Raw genomic sequence first — 14,250 nt, 5'->3', positions numbered from 1 at the left:
ATAATATCACTAGTATCATGTGCACCTCCAATCATACCCTCACTCCCCACTCTTTCTGCACCATTTAATAGAATATCTGACACACCATCTTCAGATTTGCATTTGCTACCATGGTAAATGTTAATATTAGTGACTTTTATTTGTGACCTTAATTCCCCAGCTTCACAGTGTTTGTTTCCTAAAATCACTATAGAAATGTGTGTTTGTATATTCTATTTTAATGAAAAGCATCAGAAATGCTACCTCTAAGAAATCTAATTACATTAGAAAAAGCAAGTATTGTGGCCTTGGTTACAATAATTTTATAAAATGGCCAAAGGCATAAGGTTTCCAAAATAAGCATTCAATTATTATTGATGCTAGAATATCAGGTTTATTATTTACAAGGACACCATGGCTCTTCCTCCTCAAAACAAAAGACAATGGCTCTTGGACTAATAGCACATGGTACATATGGTTTGAAATAAACACTGAAACAATGAATATGGGTAAATGGGTATATGATATAACTATTTGAAATATTTATATAATTTTTATTAAAATTATCAGGTTGCATTTCCATAACAAAACAAAAATTTGCATGCATGCTGAATGTGTTTTTAAAAACACATTACTGAGCACAGATATATGGATTTAACTCAAGCATTATGACTTAAAAAAAAGCTATTTGCCTAACCTTTATAGAACTTACTCTGATAGGAAGTACGGATCCGTTTCGTTAAATCAGGATAAAAGTTAGACAGGCCACGCATGCAAAAGTTGTCTTTGGAACATGCCAGAACACCAGCATCAGCAGCAGGCAGAAGAAAGAGAGAAAAATAGTCTAAAGTGAAAGGAAGTGATATCATACCAGAATCTAGAACAGCCAAGATGAAGAAATTGCAGCAAGTTTAGGTAATCAAATTAGAAAGGAGATATTAAAAAAATAAATCAATTAGAAAGTGAGGTGATAGATGAATGATGAGAATGCTGTAGTAATTTTATTCAATCAAATATCTTATAAAAATAAATGGCATATTTCTCTTTATGCTTTTTACATAGTAAACTTATTTAGCTTATAAATAATATGTATGTTACCTCATAAATATAAAAATGATTGTCTTTAATTTTCAGTATTAACAAGAAAACTTAGGGATTTTAGTCTTTTTTTTAAATAACAAAGTGAGTACTCATTATATATACTAAATACAAGCAGAGTTTACAACTTCATCACAGTTTTTCCTAATTTTAAAGTCATTAAAATTCTGAGCTCTAATCATAATTTTTGAGGCTCAGTAAGTTTAAATTAAATAATAATTGTATTACCTCTGTCAAAATATACACTTTGTCATCCCACTGTGTATATCCAGCAAGTAATTTAGATGCTGTCTTAGGATTCACAGCTTTTCGGATTGAATTAGTGTTTCAGCATGCAAACAGTGCCTACTATCCCGTAACATCTTTCTATCAAGAGTCCATGAACTTTCAAAAGTCAACTTTCTCTTTCTCAATCGTGAGGGAATCTCATGGTACATTCATGCACAAATTTTCTTATTCTGCCTTTCTTTCAAAAGCCAGTAGTGGTAGAAGCAGAACCTGTCTAATTTTACACTGCTAGCACTCATAAAATATTGCTAAAAGTTGAGATCCCTAAAAAAAAACAAAGAAACTCCAGGTTCTGAAGGAGAACTTTTGTGCTCCTGAAAAGGGTCTAAATTAGCAATTTGGAAAGGGTTTAGGTTTACAAAAGAAAGATTAACAAAGAAGGAGAATTTCAGTATATCAAGTAATTTTTCATTAGTCCAAAAGGAAACTTCATTTATTACCACATTCAGATGTTAAATTTGGCACATTTGCTATTTAGAAAATAACACCTACCATAATGTACTCTTTTTACTTTAAAATAGTCTTTACGTACGTATATTTAGTAGAAGTGTCAATATTCAACTGATTATTTTAAAAAACAGTAGAAAATTTTAAAAACTATAAAATAACAAACACATAATACTATAGATGCATTTCCACCTGCAAACCTTTTAGCTCAGCCAAGTTTTTACCAATTAAACTATGTCAGTGGACAGAAAATATACAAAATGTTGGCAATGTTTGCAAAGCCAACTATTTGGATATATACTGAAATTTTAGTACAACTTTGGATAATTTGACATATCAAGGTTTGGCATTATATGTAGAAAGTATTTTGGCTTGTATTTTAGTAACTTTATATATTTTTCTTTTATAATTTGTCCTGTCAAGAAAAATATCATCTTTCATAGCATTTTAAAATGTTAATAATGTTTACTGCATTTGTGAAAATACCTCCAAGAAAGTCACCATCCAACAAGGAAAGGTGACAGCCAAAAAATGGAGTTAATTTAAAAAATTAAAACTAGTGAATGACCTTAAGTTGTATTTTTAAAGCTATCATATATTAGAAGAAAACTATCCCAGTTAACACAACCATTGCAAGCAGCTTTTTCGACTAGAGAGCCTGATTTTCTTAGCATTTTTATATTTAATACCTTATTTTTTGTTATTTCTTAGGAATTCAACTTAAGAAACTTGAGATCCTTCCTAACGTTAACAACAAATTGAAGTTTAAACACCTCCTTTACCCTTTCAAAGATTCTTACTATGTTTCTGACCAATTTTACTTACGTGGTATTGTAAATTATGTTGACTTTATATTGCTGTGCATTTGAATAGCATCACAGAAGAAAGACAAGAAATCTAAAGGTAAGAAAACAGGTGAACTAATCAAGTTCATAATGATCTTATCTCCTACCTGCAATGAACTGCTTGTTTTTTCGCGGAGACCGTGGTTGTCGTTGGTATAGGTCACTTGATCTATATAGGTCAATGGTCCCCATGCTTAACAGTACTGTCTTCTGTATAAAATCCACCACAGCCAACCCATTGCAGTTCCCAAATGCAACTCTGAGAGAAAAAAAAAAAATGCAACTAGAATGTATTACATCAACCATCATTATTTTTATCTCTGAATTTAAAAATAAATAAGATTATTGGAAAGTAATGCTTTGGGGTTGGGTAAGTCAGGCAGTGACTGGTTAAAGTCAGGAAGGATATGGTGCCTTTACATAGGATAGGTTAACCTTATATAATAGCCATGACCACTGCAAAAAATAGGAATGACCTGCAATCATATTTTCTCATATATTTTATCATGTAAGTAGTGATTACTCAACCTGCTCTTTAACTTGATTTTATGTTTTTACAGACAAATCATATAAAATCTTTTTGCTATGAAGGGGGGAATAGATCAAGAAATGTCGCACTTCAATAGCTACAGCTGCTTAGGTATGCAATTAAGTGACTTTTTCAAATAAAATCATAATTATTAGGTTCCAAATTAATTCTCTTCTTAAACAGAGTGTATATTTAACACAAGATTTTACATAAAGATTAATTTCATATATCAAAGGTTTTGACACCATAGTAGATATGAACAGAGATCTAACTCATTCACAAAAATTTAAAAATTTCTCAATCTTTTGTTCTTTATTTTGTCCCATTTATTAAAATACAAAGGCCATTTGATTAATTTCGTAACTAAATCTCCTGAAAAATTAAAATGGATCTCCTAAGCAGGCATTTTGGTCACCTTAACAATTGGCATACACTAGACTCTCTTTTTTCTCCATTTACATGCCCTCTAGCTGAACAATTGTAAATCTGCTTTTTGTTTCCTAAACTAAATATAAAATAGTTGTATAAAAGTTGGTTTGCTCATTTTATATAATTCCACGTTGTTTTATTACTTAGATTGAATATGATTGACAAATCATCTGCTTACTCTAAACCTAGTTATTTCTATTCCACCATATTGCCTTCCTCACAAAAAGTGAAAAGTTTTGCTACCATACTAAAGTATTTGCTATTTTACATAAAGTTCTACATCTTCCAGGAAGACAGACTCTGGAACATTGGAAAAAACATTGTTATAAAAGAAGTCAGAAGATCCTATCTCATCATTTATAGGTTATGCGACTGAGAAAAATTAGTGAATCTTGTGAGGCCTTAGTTTCTTTACTTTGTAATGAGAATTATAACGCTAGATTTATCTAGTTCACAGAGCTTTCATGAGCATCAATTCAGAAATGTTATTAAAGTACTTTGAAAATTTTCCACACAAAAGTAGAATTGATCTTAATATTATTATAAGAAGTGCAATATTATACATACTATATATTGTAGCAAATTAATATCTCTAAACTTTTAATGTTAAAATATAGTTAATTACTTCTGCTTACAGGTATGAGAGAATTCCCAAATGCAGTACTGAGAAGAGAAAAAAAGGCAACTAGAATGTATGATACCAACAAAAATATTTTTCTTTTTGAATTAAAAATAAGAATACTGGGGACTTCCCTCGTGGTGCAGTGCTTAAGAATCCACATGCCAATGTAGGGGACACGGGTTCGATCCCTGGTCCGGGAAGATCCCATGTGCCGGGGAGCAACTAAGCCTGTGAGCCACAACTACTGAAGCCCATGTGCCTAAAGCCCATGCTCTGCAACAAAAGCCACTGCAATGAGAAGCCTGTGCACCACAACGAAGAGTAGCCCCCACTCGATGCAACTAGAGAAAGCCTGCATGCAGCAACAAAGACCCAACGCAGCCATAAATAAATAAGTAAGTAAGTAAGAATCCTGGAAAGTTATACCTTAGGTTTGGGGAGGTTAGGCAATTGTTGAAAAGTCAATATGGATACTGGATTTAATCTCCTACCTTAACTAGGAAGCTGAACAAAATATATTAAACGGCAGTTTTCACATATTGGTCAACAGGCAACATAGAATAAGATGAGAGAAGGATAACAATCGAAGTAAACTTTAGTTTAAACTAAGTGTTCTAGCTTACTGAATGGAGAGATTTCCCAGGCTAGAGCACAGGAAACCGAAACTCAAGGAGAGATCAGAAGTCTCACCAAACCGAGGAGACAGAAATCAGAGTCTGATGTGGCAAAAACAGAATTTATGAGGCAAAATAGTAGAGAGAAGAGAGCTGCATAGATAGAATACACCAGAGATTTATAGAACGGTTCTCTTGAAATTTTGTCTGGGTACTGATCTGTGCATCCATGTGAATAAACTACCCCAGGTTTGGGAACAAACCACCAAAGGATAAAGCAGAACAATTCACAAAGCTCATACAAGGCTGAGAATATTTCATGTCACTACCAGCCAAACTGCTGAGATCTCCAACTACATGGGAAAACAGATATAGGGGTGTCACTTCAGTAGTAGGAACAAATTAGCCATAAACTAAAGGCTTTTCTAGACCCACCCCAAAAAAGCTTAAAAACAATGATTCTAAGTAACATAACTTCCTTCCAGATAACTATCTATTGAAAAGAATCCAACAAAATATCACCATAAATGTAAAATTCACAATGTTAACTATATGAAAAGTAGTAGGTATCAAGAAAAAGACTGATAACCAGAGGAAAAAAGTAAATCACCAGAAACATACCTAGAAATAAAACAGATGATAAAATTATCAGAAAAGAAGGATATTAAAAATGCTTTGGAAAATATATTCCAGATATTCAAGAAGGCTGAGAAAAATATGAATGTGATAAAGTGAGAATTAGAAGATATTAAAAAGACTTAAATTTTGAGAGATAATTTTATCATTTCAGATATATTTTTATCTGAATATTAGACATCATAGCAGAGAAGAATAGTGAACTTGAATAAATAGGAACAGAAAATTTCCAAAAAGAAACAAGAGAGAGAAGAAAACCCCAAAGCATCACTGACCCCTGGGACAAAATTGAGCAGTCTAGAATAAATGTAATTGGAGCCTCAGAAAGGAAGATCAGCAGAAAACATATTTAAAGCAATGAAGCCAAATAGCAAAATGATAGCCAAACTTGGTAACAGTAAACCTAAAGATCCAAGAAACTCAAAGGATCCTAAGCAGAATAAACATAAAGAAAAATACATCATCACATTGTTGAAAACTAGTGATAGAGAAAAAATGTTAAAAGCAGCCAGAGAGAAAAGAGAAAAAGTGTTAAAAGCAGCCAGAGAGAAAAGATATATTTCCTACACAGAGGCAAAGATAAGAATGATGAAATCTACTCTTTGGAAACTACACAGTCCAAAATGACATGACATCTTGAAAGCAACAAATGATAATAATGGGTCAAAATAAAATTCTATACTCAGCACATATCTTCCAAATGGTGAAATACAGATTTTTACTCATGAATAAAAATCTGAGGGAATTCATTCATCACTAGGAGACATGTACTATAAGAAATAATAAAGGAGGAGATTGGTTCAAGATGGCGGAGTAGAAGGACACACTCTCACTTGCTCTTTTGAGAACACTGGAATCACAACTAACTGCTTCCTGTCCAATCATCGACAGGAAGACACTGGAGCTCACCAAAAAAGATACCCCACATGCAAAGACAAAGGAGAAGCTGCAATGAGATGATAGGAGGGGCGCTATCACAATAAAATCAAACCCCATAACTGCTGGGTGGGTGACTCACAAACTGGAGAACACTTATATCACAGAAGTCCACCCACTGGAGTGAAGGTTCTGAGCCCCACGTCAGGCTTCCCAACCTGGGGGTCCGGCAATGGGAGGAGCAATTCCTAGAGAATCAGACTTTGAAGGCTAGTGGGATTTGATTGCAGGACTTTGGCAGGACTCGGGGAAACAGAGACTCCACTCTTGGAGGGCACACACAGAGTAGTATGCACATCGGGACCCAGGGGAAGGAGCAGTGACCCCATAGGAGACTGAACCAGACCTACCTGCTAGTGTTGGAGGGTCTCCTGCAGAGGTGGGGGGCAGCTGTGGCTCACCAAGGGACAAGGACACTGGCAGCAGAAGTTCTGGGAAGTACTCCTTGGCATGAGCCCTCCCAGAGTCTGCCATTAGCCCCACCAAAGAGCCGGGGTAGGCTCCAGTGTTGGGTCACCTCAGGCCAAACAACCAACAGGGAGGGAAGCCAGCCCCACCCATCAGCAGACAAGTGGATTAAAGTTTTACTGAGCTCTGCCCACCAGAGCAACAGCCAGCTCTACCCACCACCAGTCCCTCCCATCAGGAAACTTCCACAAGCCTCTTAGATAGCCTCATCCACCAGAGGGCAGACAGCAGAAGCAAGAAGAACTACAATCCTGCAGCCTGTGGAATAAAAACCACATTCACAGAACGATAGACAAGATGAAAAGGCAGAGGGCTATACACCAGATGAAGGAACAAGATAAAAACCCAGAAAAACAACCAAATGAAGTGGAGATAGGCAACCTTCCAGAAAAAGAATTCAGAATAATGATAGCGAAGATGATCCAGGACCTCGGAAGAAGAACGGAGGCAAAGATCGAGAAGATGCAAGAAATGTTTAATAAAGACCTAGAAGAATTAAAGAACAAACAGAGATGAACAATACAATAACTAACTGAAATGAAAAATCCACTAGAAGGAATCAATAGCAGAATAACTGAGGCAGAAGAACAGATAAGTGACCTGGAAGACAGAATAGTGGAATTCACTGCTGCAGAACAGAATAAAGAAAAAAGAATGAAAAGAAATGAAGACAGCCTAAGAGACCTCTGGGACGGCATCAAATGCAACAACATTCACATTATAGGGGTCCCAGAAGGAGAAGAGAGAGAGAAAGGACCCAAGAAAATATTTGAAGAGATTAGAGTCGAAAACTTCCCTAACATGGGAAAGGAAATAGCCACCCAAATCCAGGAAGTGCAGAGAGTCCCATACAGGACAAACCCAAGGAGAAACATGCCAAGACACATAGTAATCAAATTGGCAAAAATTAAAGACAAAGAAAAATTATTGAAAGCAGCAAGGGAAAAATGACAAATAACATACAAGGGAACTCCTATAAGGTTAACAGCTGATTTCTCAGCAGAAACTCTACAAGCCAGAAGGGAGTGGCATGATATACTTAAAGTGATGAAAGGGAAGAACCTACAACCAAGATTACTCTACCCAGCAAGGATCTCATTCAGATTCAAGGGAGAAATCAAAAGCTTTACAGACAAGCAAAAGCTAAGAGAATTCAGCCCACCAAACCAGCTCTACAACAAATACTAAAGGAACTTCTCTAAGTGGGAAACACAAGAGAAGAAAAGGACCTACAAAAATAAACCCAAGATATTTTTTGATCCACCTCCTAGAGTAATGGAAATAAAAACAAAAATAAACAAATGGGACCTAATGAAACTTAAAAGCACAGCAAAGGAAACCATAAACAAGACGAAAAGGCAACCCTCAGAATGGGAGAAAATATTTGCAAATGAAGCAACTGACAAGGGATTAATCTCCAAAATATATAAACAGCTCATGCAGCTCAATATTAAAAAAACAAAAAACCCAATCCAAAAATGGGCAGAAGACCTAAATAGACATTTCTCCAAAGAAGACATACAGATGGCCAACTAACACATGAAAAGCTGCTCAACATCACTAATCATTAGAGAAATGCAAATCAAAACTACAATGAGGTATTTCCCCATGCCAGTTAGAATGGGCATCATCAGAAAATCTACAAACAACAAATGCTGGAGAGGGTGTGGAGAAAAGGGAATCCTCTTGCACTGTTGGTGGGAATGTAAATTGATACAGCCACTATGGAGAACAGTATGGAGGTTCCTTAAAGAACTAAAAATAGAATTACCATATGACCCAGCAATCCCACTACTGGGCATATACCCAGAGAAAACCATAATTCAAAAAGACACATGCGCCCCAATGTTCATTTTGCAGCACTATTTACAATAGCCAGATCATGGAAGCAACCTAAATGCCCATCGACAGACGAATGGATAAAGAAGATGTGGTACATATATACAATGGAATATTACTCAGCCATAAAAAGGAACGAAATTGGGTCATTTGTAGAGACGTGGATGCATCTAGAGACTGTCATACAGAGTGAAGTAAGTCAGAAAGAGAAAAACAAATATCGTATATTAACGCATATATGTGGAACCTAGAAAATGGTACAGATGAACTGGTTTGCAGAGCAGAAATTGAGACACAGATGTAGAGAACAAGACGTGTGGACACCAAGGAGGGAAAGTGGCAGGGGGTGGGGGTGGTGGTGTGCTGAATTGGGAGATTGGGATTGACATGTATACACTGATGTGCATAAAATGGATGACTAATAACCTCTAATATAAACAAACAAACAACTAATACTAAACTTTCTTTGGGTTATTTGTATGGAAATATGTTAATATAAATGTTTCAGACATTACATGAAATTTCTAAAAATCTTATATGTTCTGGTATAATGTTATAAGTCATAATTCTAGTTATTACTTTAAAATGTATATCTCAGAAATAACCAAATTTCCTTGTCAATTGCATTATTATGAACTTTCATCAAATCTTTACCCGTGGTCATTTTTAAGTCTTTTGTCATTTACAGACAGTTCTGGGTGTATTCTGATGCTTTTGCAAATATGTTCCTATAAAAGGGTTTCATCTTCAAGGAATTCATGGAAAAGACTCTGACAAGTACAGGTTTCTGGTAACTGACTATACTGATGAACTGAATGAATAAGCATTTTCAGAACTCTGATGGAAAACTGATGAACTCATAAAAGTGCTAACAAAAGATCAAGATGAAAAAAAAATTAATTACACGGGACTGAGTGAACTGCTGAGGATGATTATAATTCTTTTGACTTTCTGTTTGAATATATATATATATATATATATATATATATATATATATATATATATATATATACACACACACATAAATATGTACTATTTGCTCAACTCCTAAATATACACTTTTCACATTTTAATGTTCTTAAAAAAAAAAGGATGACTAATAAGAAAATAAACATTAAAATTTAAAAAAGCATTTCCAATATAAAATAGAGCAAAAAAGGGAATGAAATGGTGCCATTTGCAGCAGCATGGGTGGACTCGGATGGCATTATGCTAAGTGAAATAAGTCAGACAGAGAAAGACAAATACTGCGTGTTATCACTTATATGTGGAATCAAAAAAAAATACAACTAGTGAATATAACAAAAAAGAAGCAGACTCAACAGATAAGGAGAACAAACTAGTGGTTACCAGTGGGGAGAGAAGGGGAGGGGTGGGGGAGTAGGAAGTATAAACTATTGTGTGTAAGATAGGCTCCAGGATGTATTGTACAACATGGGGAATGCAGCCAATATTTTGTAATAACTGTAAATGGAAAGTAACCTTTAAACATTGTATATAAAATCTAGAGCAACTGTACTGTAGGAACACAATATGCCTTCTAATCCCTTGTATGTAAAATAGCTACCCTATTCTCCATAGCATTATCTTATTCTAGAATTTTTTGGCCTGTCAGTATTGATAACTTATCTTTAAATAAAATAGCTGAAGTATTAAAAAAAAAAAAGAAATAATAAAGGAAGTCCTTTAGGCAGAAGAAAAATGATTCCAGATTAAAATATGGATCTACACTAAGTAATGAAGAACACCATAAGTGGTTAAATATGTGGATTAATATTAAAGACTCATTTCTTCAAAAAATCATTGATCACTTAAAATGCAAATAACAGTGTACTGTGGGACTTATAACATGACAGAAATAAAATATATGGCAACAGTAGTACTAAGAACAGGAAGAGAGATAGAAGCATACTGTTAAAGGATTCTTATATGTGAAGTGGTATAATGCTGTTTATTTATTTGAAATTAAAGATATATATATAATATACATAATAAACCAAAGAGCAAAATGTAAATTAAAAAAAAGTTTTTTAATTAAAATTTAAAACTTAAGTACTTAGGACAATAGGAGATAAAATAAAATCATTAAAAGATACCATAAAAAAGGAAAAAATGCGAGAACAAATGGGACAAATAGAAAATAGAAAAATCTTTTCATTCAAGGCAATAGGGATAATCACATTAAAGTCAATAAATGGTCTATACACTCCAATTAAGGGCAGAGATTGCCTGAGTGGAAAAAAAAATTCAGATCCAATATATGTTGCCTACAACAAATCCAGTTTAAAAATAAATTAAAAGAATGGAAAACGTATACCATGAAAACACTAATTAAATGAAGGCTGAAGTGGCTATATTAATGGATCATTAATATAGACAAAGTATATTTCAGAACAAGAAATATTTTGAGAGATAAATAGGGAGAATGATTATGAAGTCAATTCATCAAGAAGATATAGCAACCCTATATGTGGATTCATCTGGTAATAGACCTTCAAAATACATGGAGAAATACTGAGAGTTAGAAGGAAAAACAGACATATCTACAATTAAGGCTGAGGATGCAAACGTTCTTCTTTCAATAATCGATAGAATTATTAGGCAAAAAATAATTAGAATACAGAAGTTCTGAACAACACTATTGACATCCTTGACTAAACTGAAGTTTATAGAACTCTCCATCCAATACTCATAATAGCATCAAAATTATAAAATAGGTATAAATTTAACAACACATGTAGAAAACATGTACACTGAAAATTATAAACCATTGCTGAGGGAAATGAAAGAAGACCTAAATAAAGAGATGTACCTTGATCAATGGTCAGAAAACTCAATATTGTTAATTTTCCCCAAATTGATCTACAAAGTGAAAGCAATTCCAAACAAAATCCCAGCAGACTTTTTTTGTTTAAGAAATTGAAACACGATTCTAAACTATGTATGAAAATGCAGTGATCTAGAATAGCCCAAACGGTTTTGAAAAATAAAAAAGTTTAAGGAGCTACACTATAAAATTTCAAGACATACTCTAAAGCTACAGGAATCACGATAGGCTGGTATTGAAAAAGTATTGAAAAAATAAACATAAATATTAGTGGAATGGAACAATATCCACAAACAAACTCACACATAAATGACAATATTTGGCAAAAGTGCTATGGCAACTCAGAGGAAAGATAATATTTTCAATAAATGATAAAACAATTAGATACCCGTAAATTAAAAATGGAGCCTTAACTTTCACCTTTCATAAAACGCAAAAATTAACTTAAAATGGATCAGAAGAAAATCATAGTAATCTTGGTTTAGACAACAGTTTAAAAGGGCATGAAAAGCACAAACCATAAAATAAAAAATTGATAACCTGCATGACATCAAAATTAAATCATTTTGCTCTACAAAAGATACCATTAACAAAATGAAAAGATTAGCCACAGACTGAGAGAAGACATTTGGAAAATACATATCTTATTCAAAATATTTACAGAACTCCCAGTAATAATAAGACAACTTGATTTAAAAAGTAGGTAAAAGATTTGAACAGACATTTCACCCAACAAGATGCACAAATGTGAAATAAGCACTTGAAAGATGCTGAACATCATTAGTTACTAGGAATATGTAAATTAAAATCACTATTAGATACCAGTGAACCCATCAGAGTAGATAAAATTGAAAAGATCGACAATATGAAGTGTTGAAAAGAATGTGGAAAAACCAAAACCCTCATACATTGCTGGTTGGAATGCAAAATGATATAACCTCTTTATAAAATAGTTTATCCTGTCTCATAAACATATACTTACCATATGACTCAGTAATTCTGCTCTTATTTACTCAAGAAAATACAAATGAAAAATACACTGGAAGGAATCAATAGCAGAATAAATGAGGCAGAAGAACGGATAAGTGAGCTGGAAGACAGATTGGTGGAAATAATGGCCATGGAACAGAATAAAAAAAAAAGAATGAAAAGAAATGAGCACAGTCTCAAAGACCTCTGCGATAACATTAAATGTACCAACATTCACATTATATGTATCCCAGAAGGAGAGGAGAGAAAGGCCCTGAGAAAATATTTGCAGACATAATAGCCAAAAAATTCCCTAACATGGGAAAGGAACTACTCAAGTCCAGGAAGCACAGATAGTCCCATACAGGATAAAACCAAGGAGGAACACCCCAAGACACATATTAATCAAGTTGACAAAAAATAAAGACAGAGAAAATATTAAAAGCAAAAGGGAAAAGCAACAAATAACATACAAAGGAATGCCCCACATGGTTATCAGCTGATTTTTCAGCAGAAACTCTGCAGGCCAGAAGGCGGTGGCATGATATATTTAAAGTGATGAAAGGGGAAAACCTATAACCAAGAATACTCTACCCAGCAAGGCTCTCATTCAGATTCAGTGGAGAAATCAAAAGCTTTACAGACAAGCAGAAGCTAAGAGAATTCAGTACCACCAAACCAGCTTTACAACAAATGCTAAAGGAACTTCTCTAGGCAGAAAAGAAAAGGCCACAACTAGAAACAAGAACATTACAAATGGGAAAGTACATCAGTAAAGGCAAACATATAGTAAAGGTAGGAAAATATACACACACAAATATGATCGCAAAAATTGTGAGGAGAGCACAAATGCAGGATATTGGAAAGGCATTTGAAAGTAAGAAACCAGCAACTTAAAAAAATCTTGTATATATACAGACTGCTATATCAAAACCTCATGGTAACTGCAAATGAAAAACCTACAATAGATAAACACACAAAAGAGAAAAATCAATCCAAACACCACTCTCTTCTCTTGTGATTTGATAGTCATCAAATCACAAGAGACAAGAACAAAAGAGAAAGGGAAGAAAAAAGAACTACAGAAACAAATCCTAAACAATTAACAGAATGGCAATAAGAACATATATATTGATAATTACCTTAAATGTAAATGCTCCAACCAAAAGACTGGCCAAATGGATACAAAAACTAGACCCATATATATGCTGTCTATAAGAGACCCACTTCAGATCTAGGGACACATACAGCCTGAAAGTGAGAGGATGGAAAGAGGTATTCCATGCAAATGGAAATCAAAAGAAAGCTGGAGTAGCAATACTCACATCAGACAAAATCGACTTTAAAATAAAGTCCATTACAAGGGACAAAGAAGGACACTACATAATGACCAAGGGATCAATCCAAGAAGAAATTATAACAATTGTAAATATATATACATCCAACACAGGAGCACCTCAATATGTAAAGCTAATACTAACAGCCATAAAAGGAGAAATCAACAGTAACACAAAAATAATAGTGGGGGACTTTAACACCCCACTTACATCAATGGACTGATCATCCAGACAGAAAATCAGTAAGGAAACATGGGCCTTAAATGACATATTAGACCAGATGAACATTCCATCCAAAAGCAGGAGAATACACATTCTTCTCAAGTGCACATGGAACATTCTCAAGGATAGATCACATGCTGGGCCACAAAGTGAGCCTTGGTAAAT

General features: G+C 34.2%; 1 protein-coding gene across 3 annotated transcripts in view; it reads right to left on the bottom strand.

The window, feature by feature from the left end:
- The window catches only part of STXBP5L (syntaxin binding protein 5L), a 366,549-nt gene that overhangs the window by 84,917 nt on the left and 267,382 nt on the right, over positions 1–14,250 (bottom strand). For 2 of the 3 annotated variants that reach the window (XM_061193153.1, XM_061193152.1), the window contains one exon: positions 2,765–2,916. In XM_061193153.1, the coding sequence (XP_061049136.1) occupies positions 2,765–2,916 (152 nt within the window). Of the gene's footprint in view, positions 1–691; positions 764–2,764; positions 2,917–14,250 lie in introns of all 3 variants that reach the window. The other variant, XM_061193151.1, reaches the window with a different exon arrangement.

This window comes from Eubalaena glacialis, chromosome 6 (genome assembly GCF_028564815.1).
Source record: "Eubalaena glacialis isolate mEubGla1 chromosome 6, mEubGla1.1.hap2.+ XY, whole genome shotgun sequence".
NCBI lineage: Eukaryota > Metazoa > Chordata > Mammalia > Artiodactyla > Balaenidae > Eubalaena > Eubalaena glacialis.
Note: the sequence above shows the minus strand (reverse complement) of the source record. Positions and strands in the feature narration are given on the sequence as shown.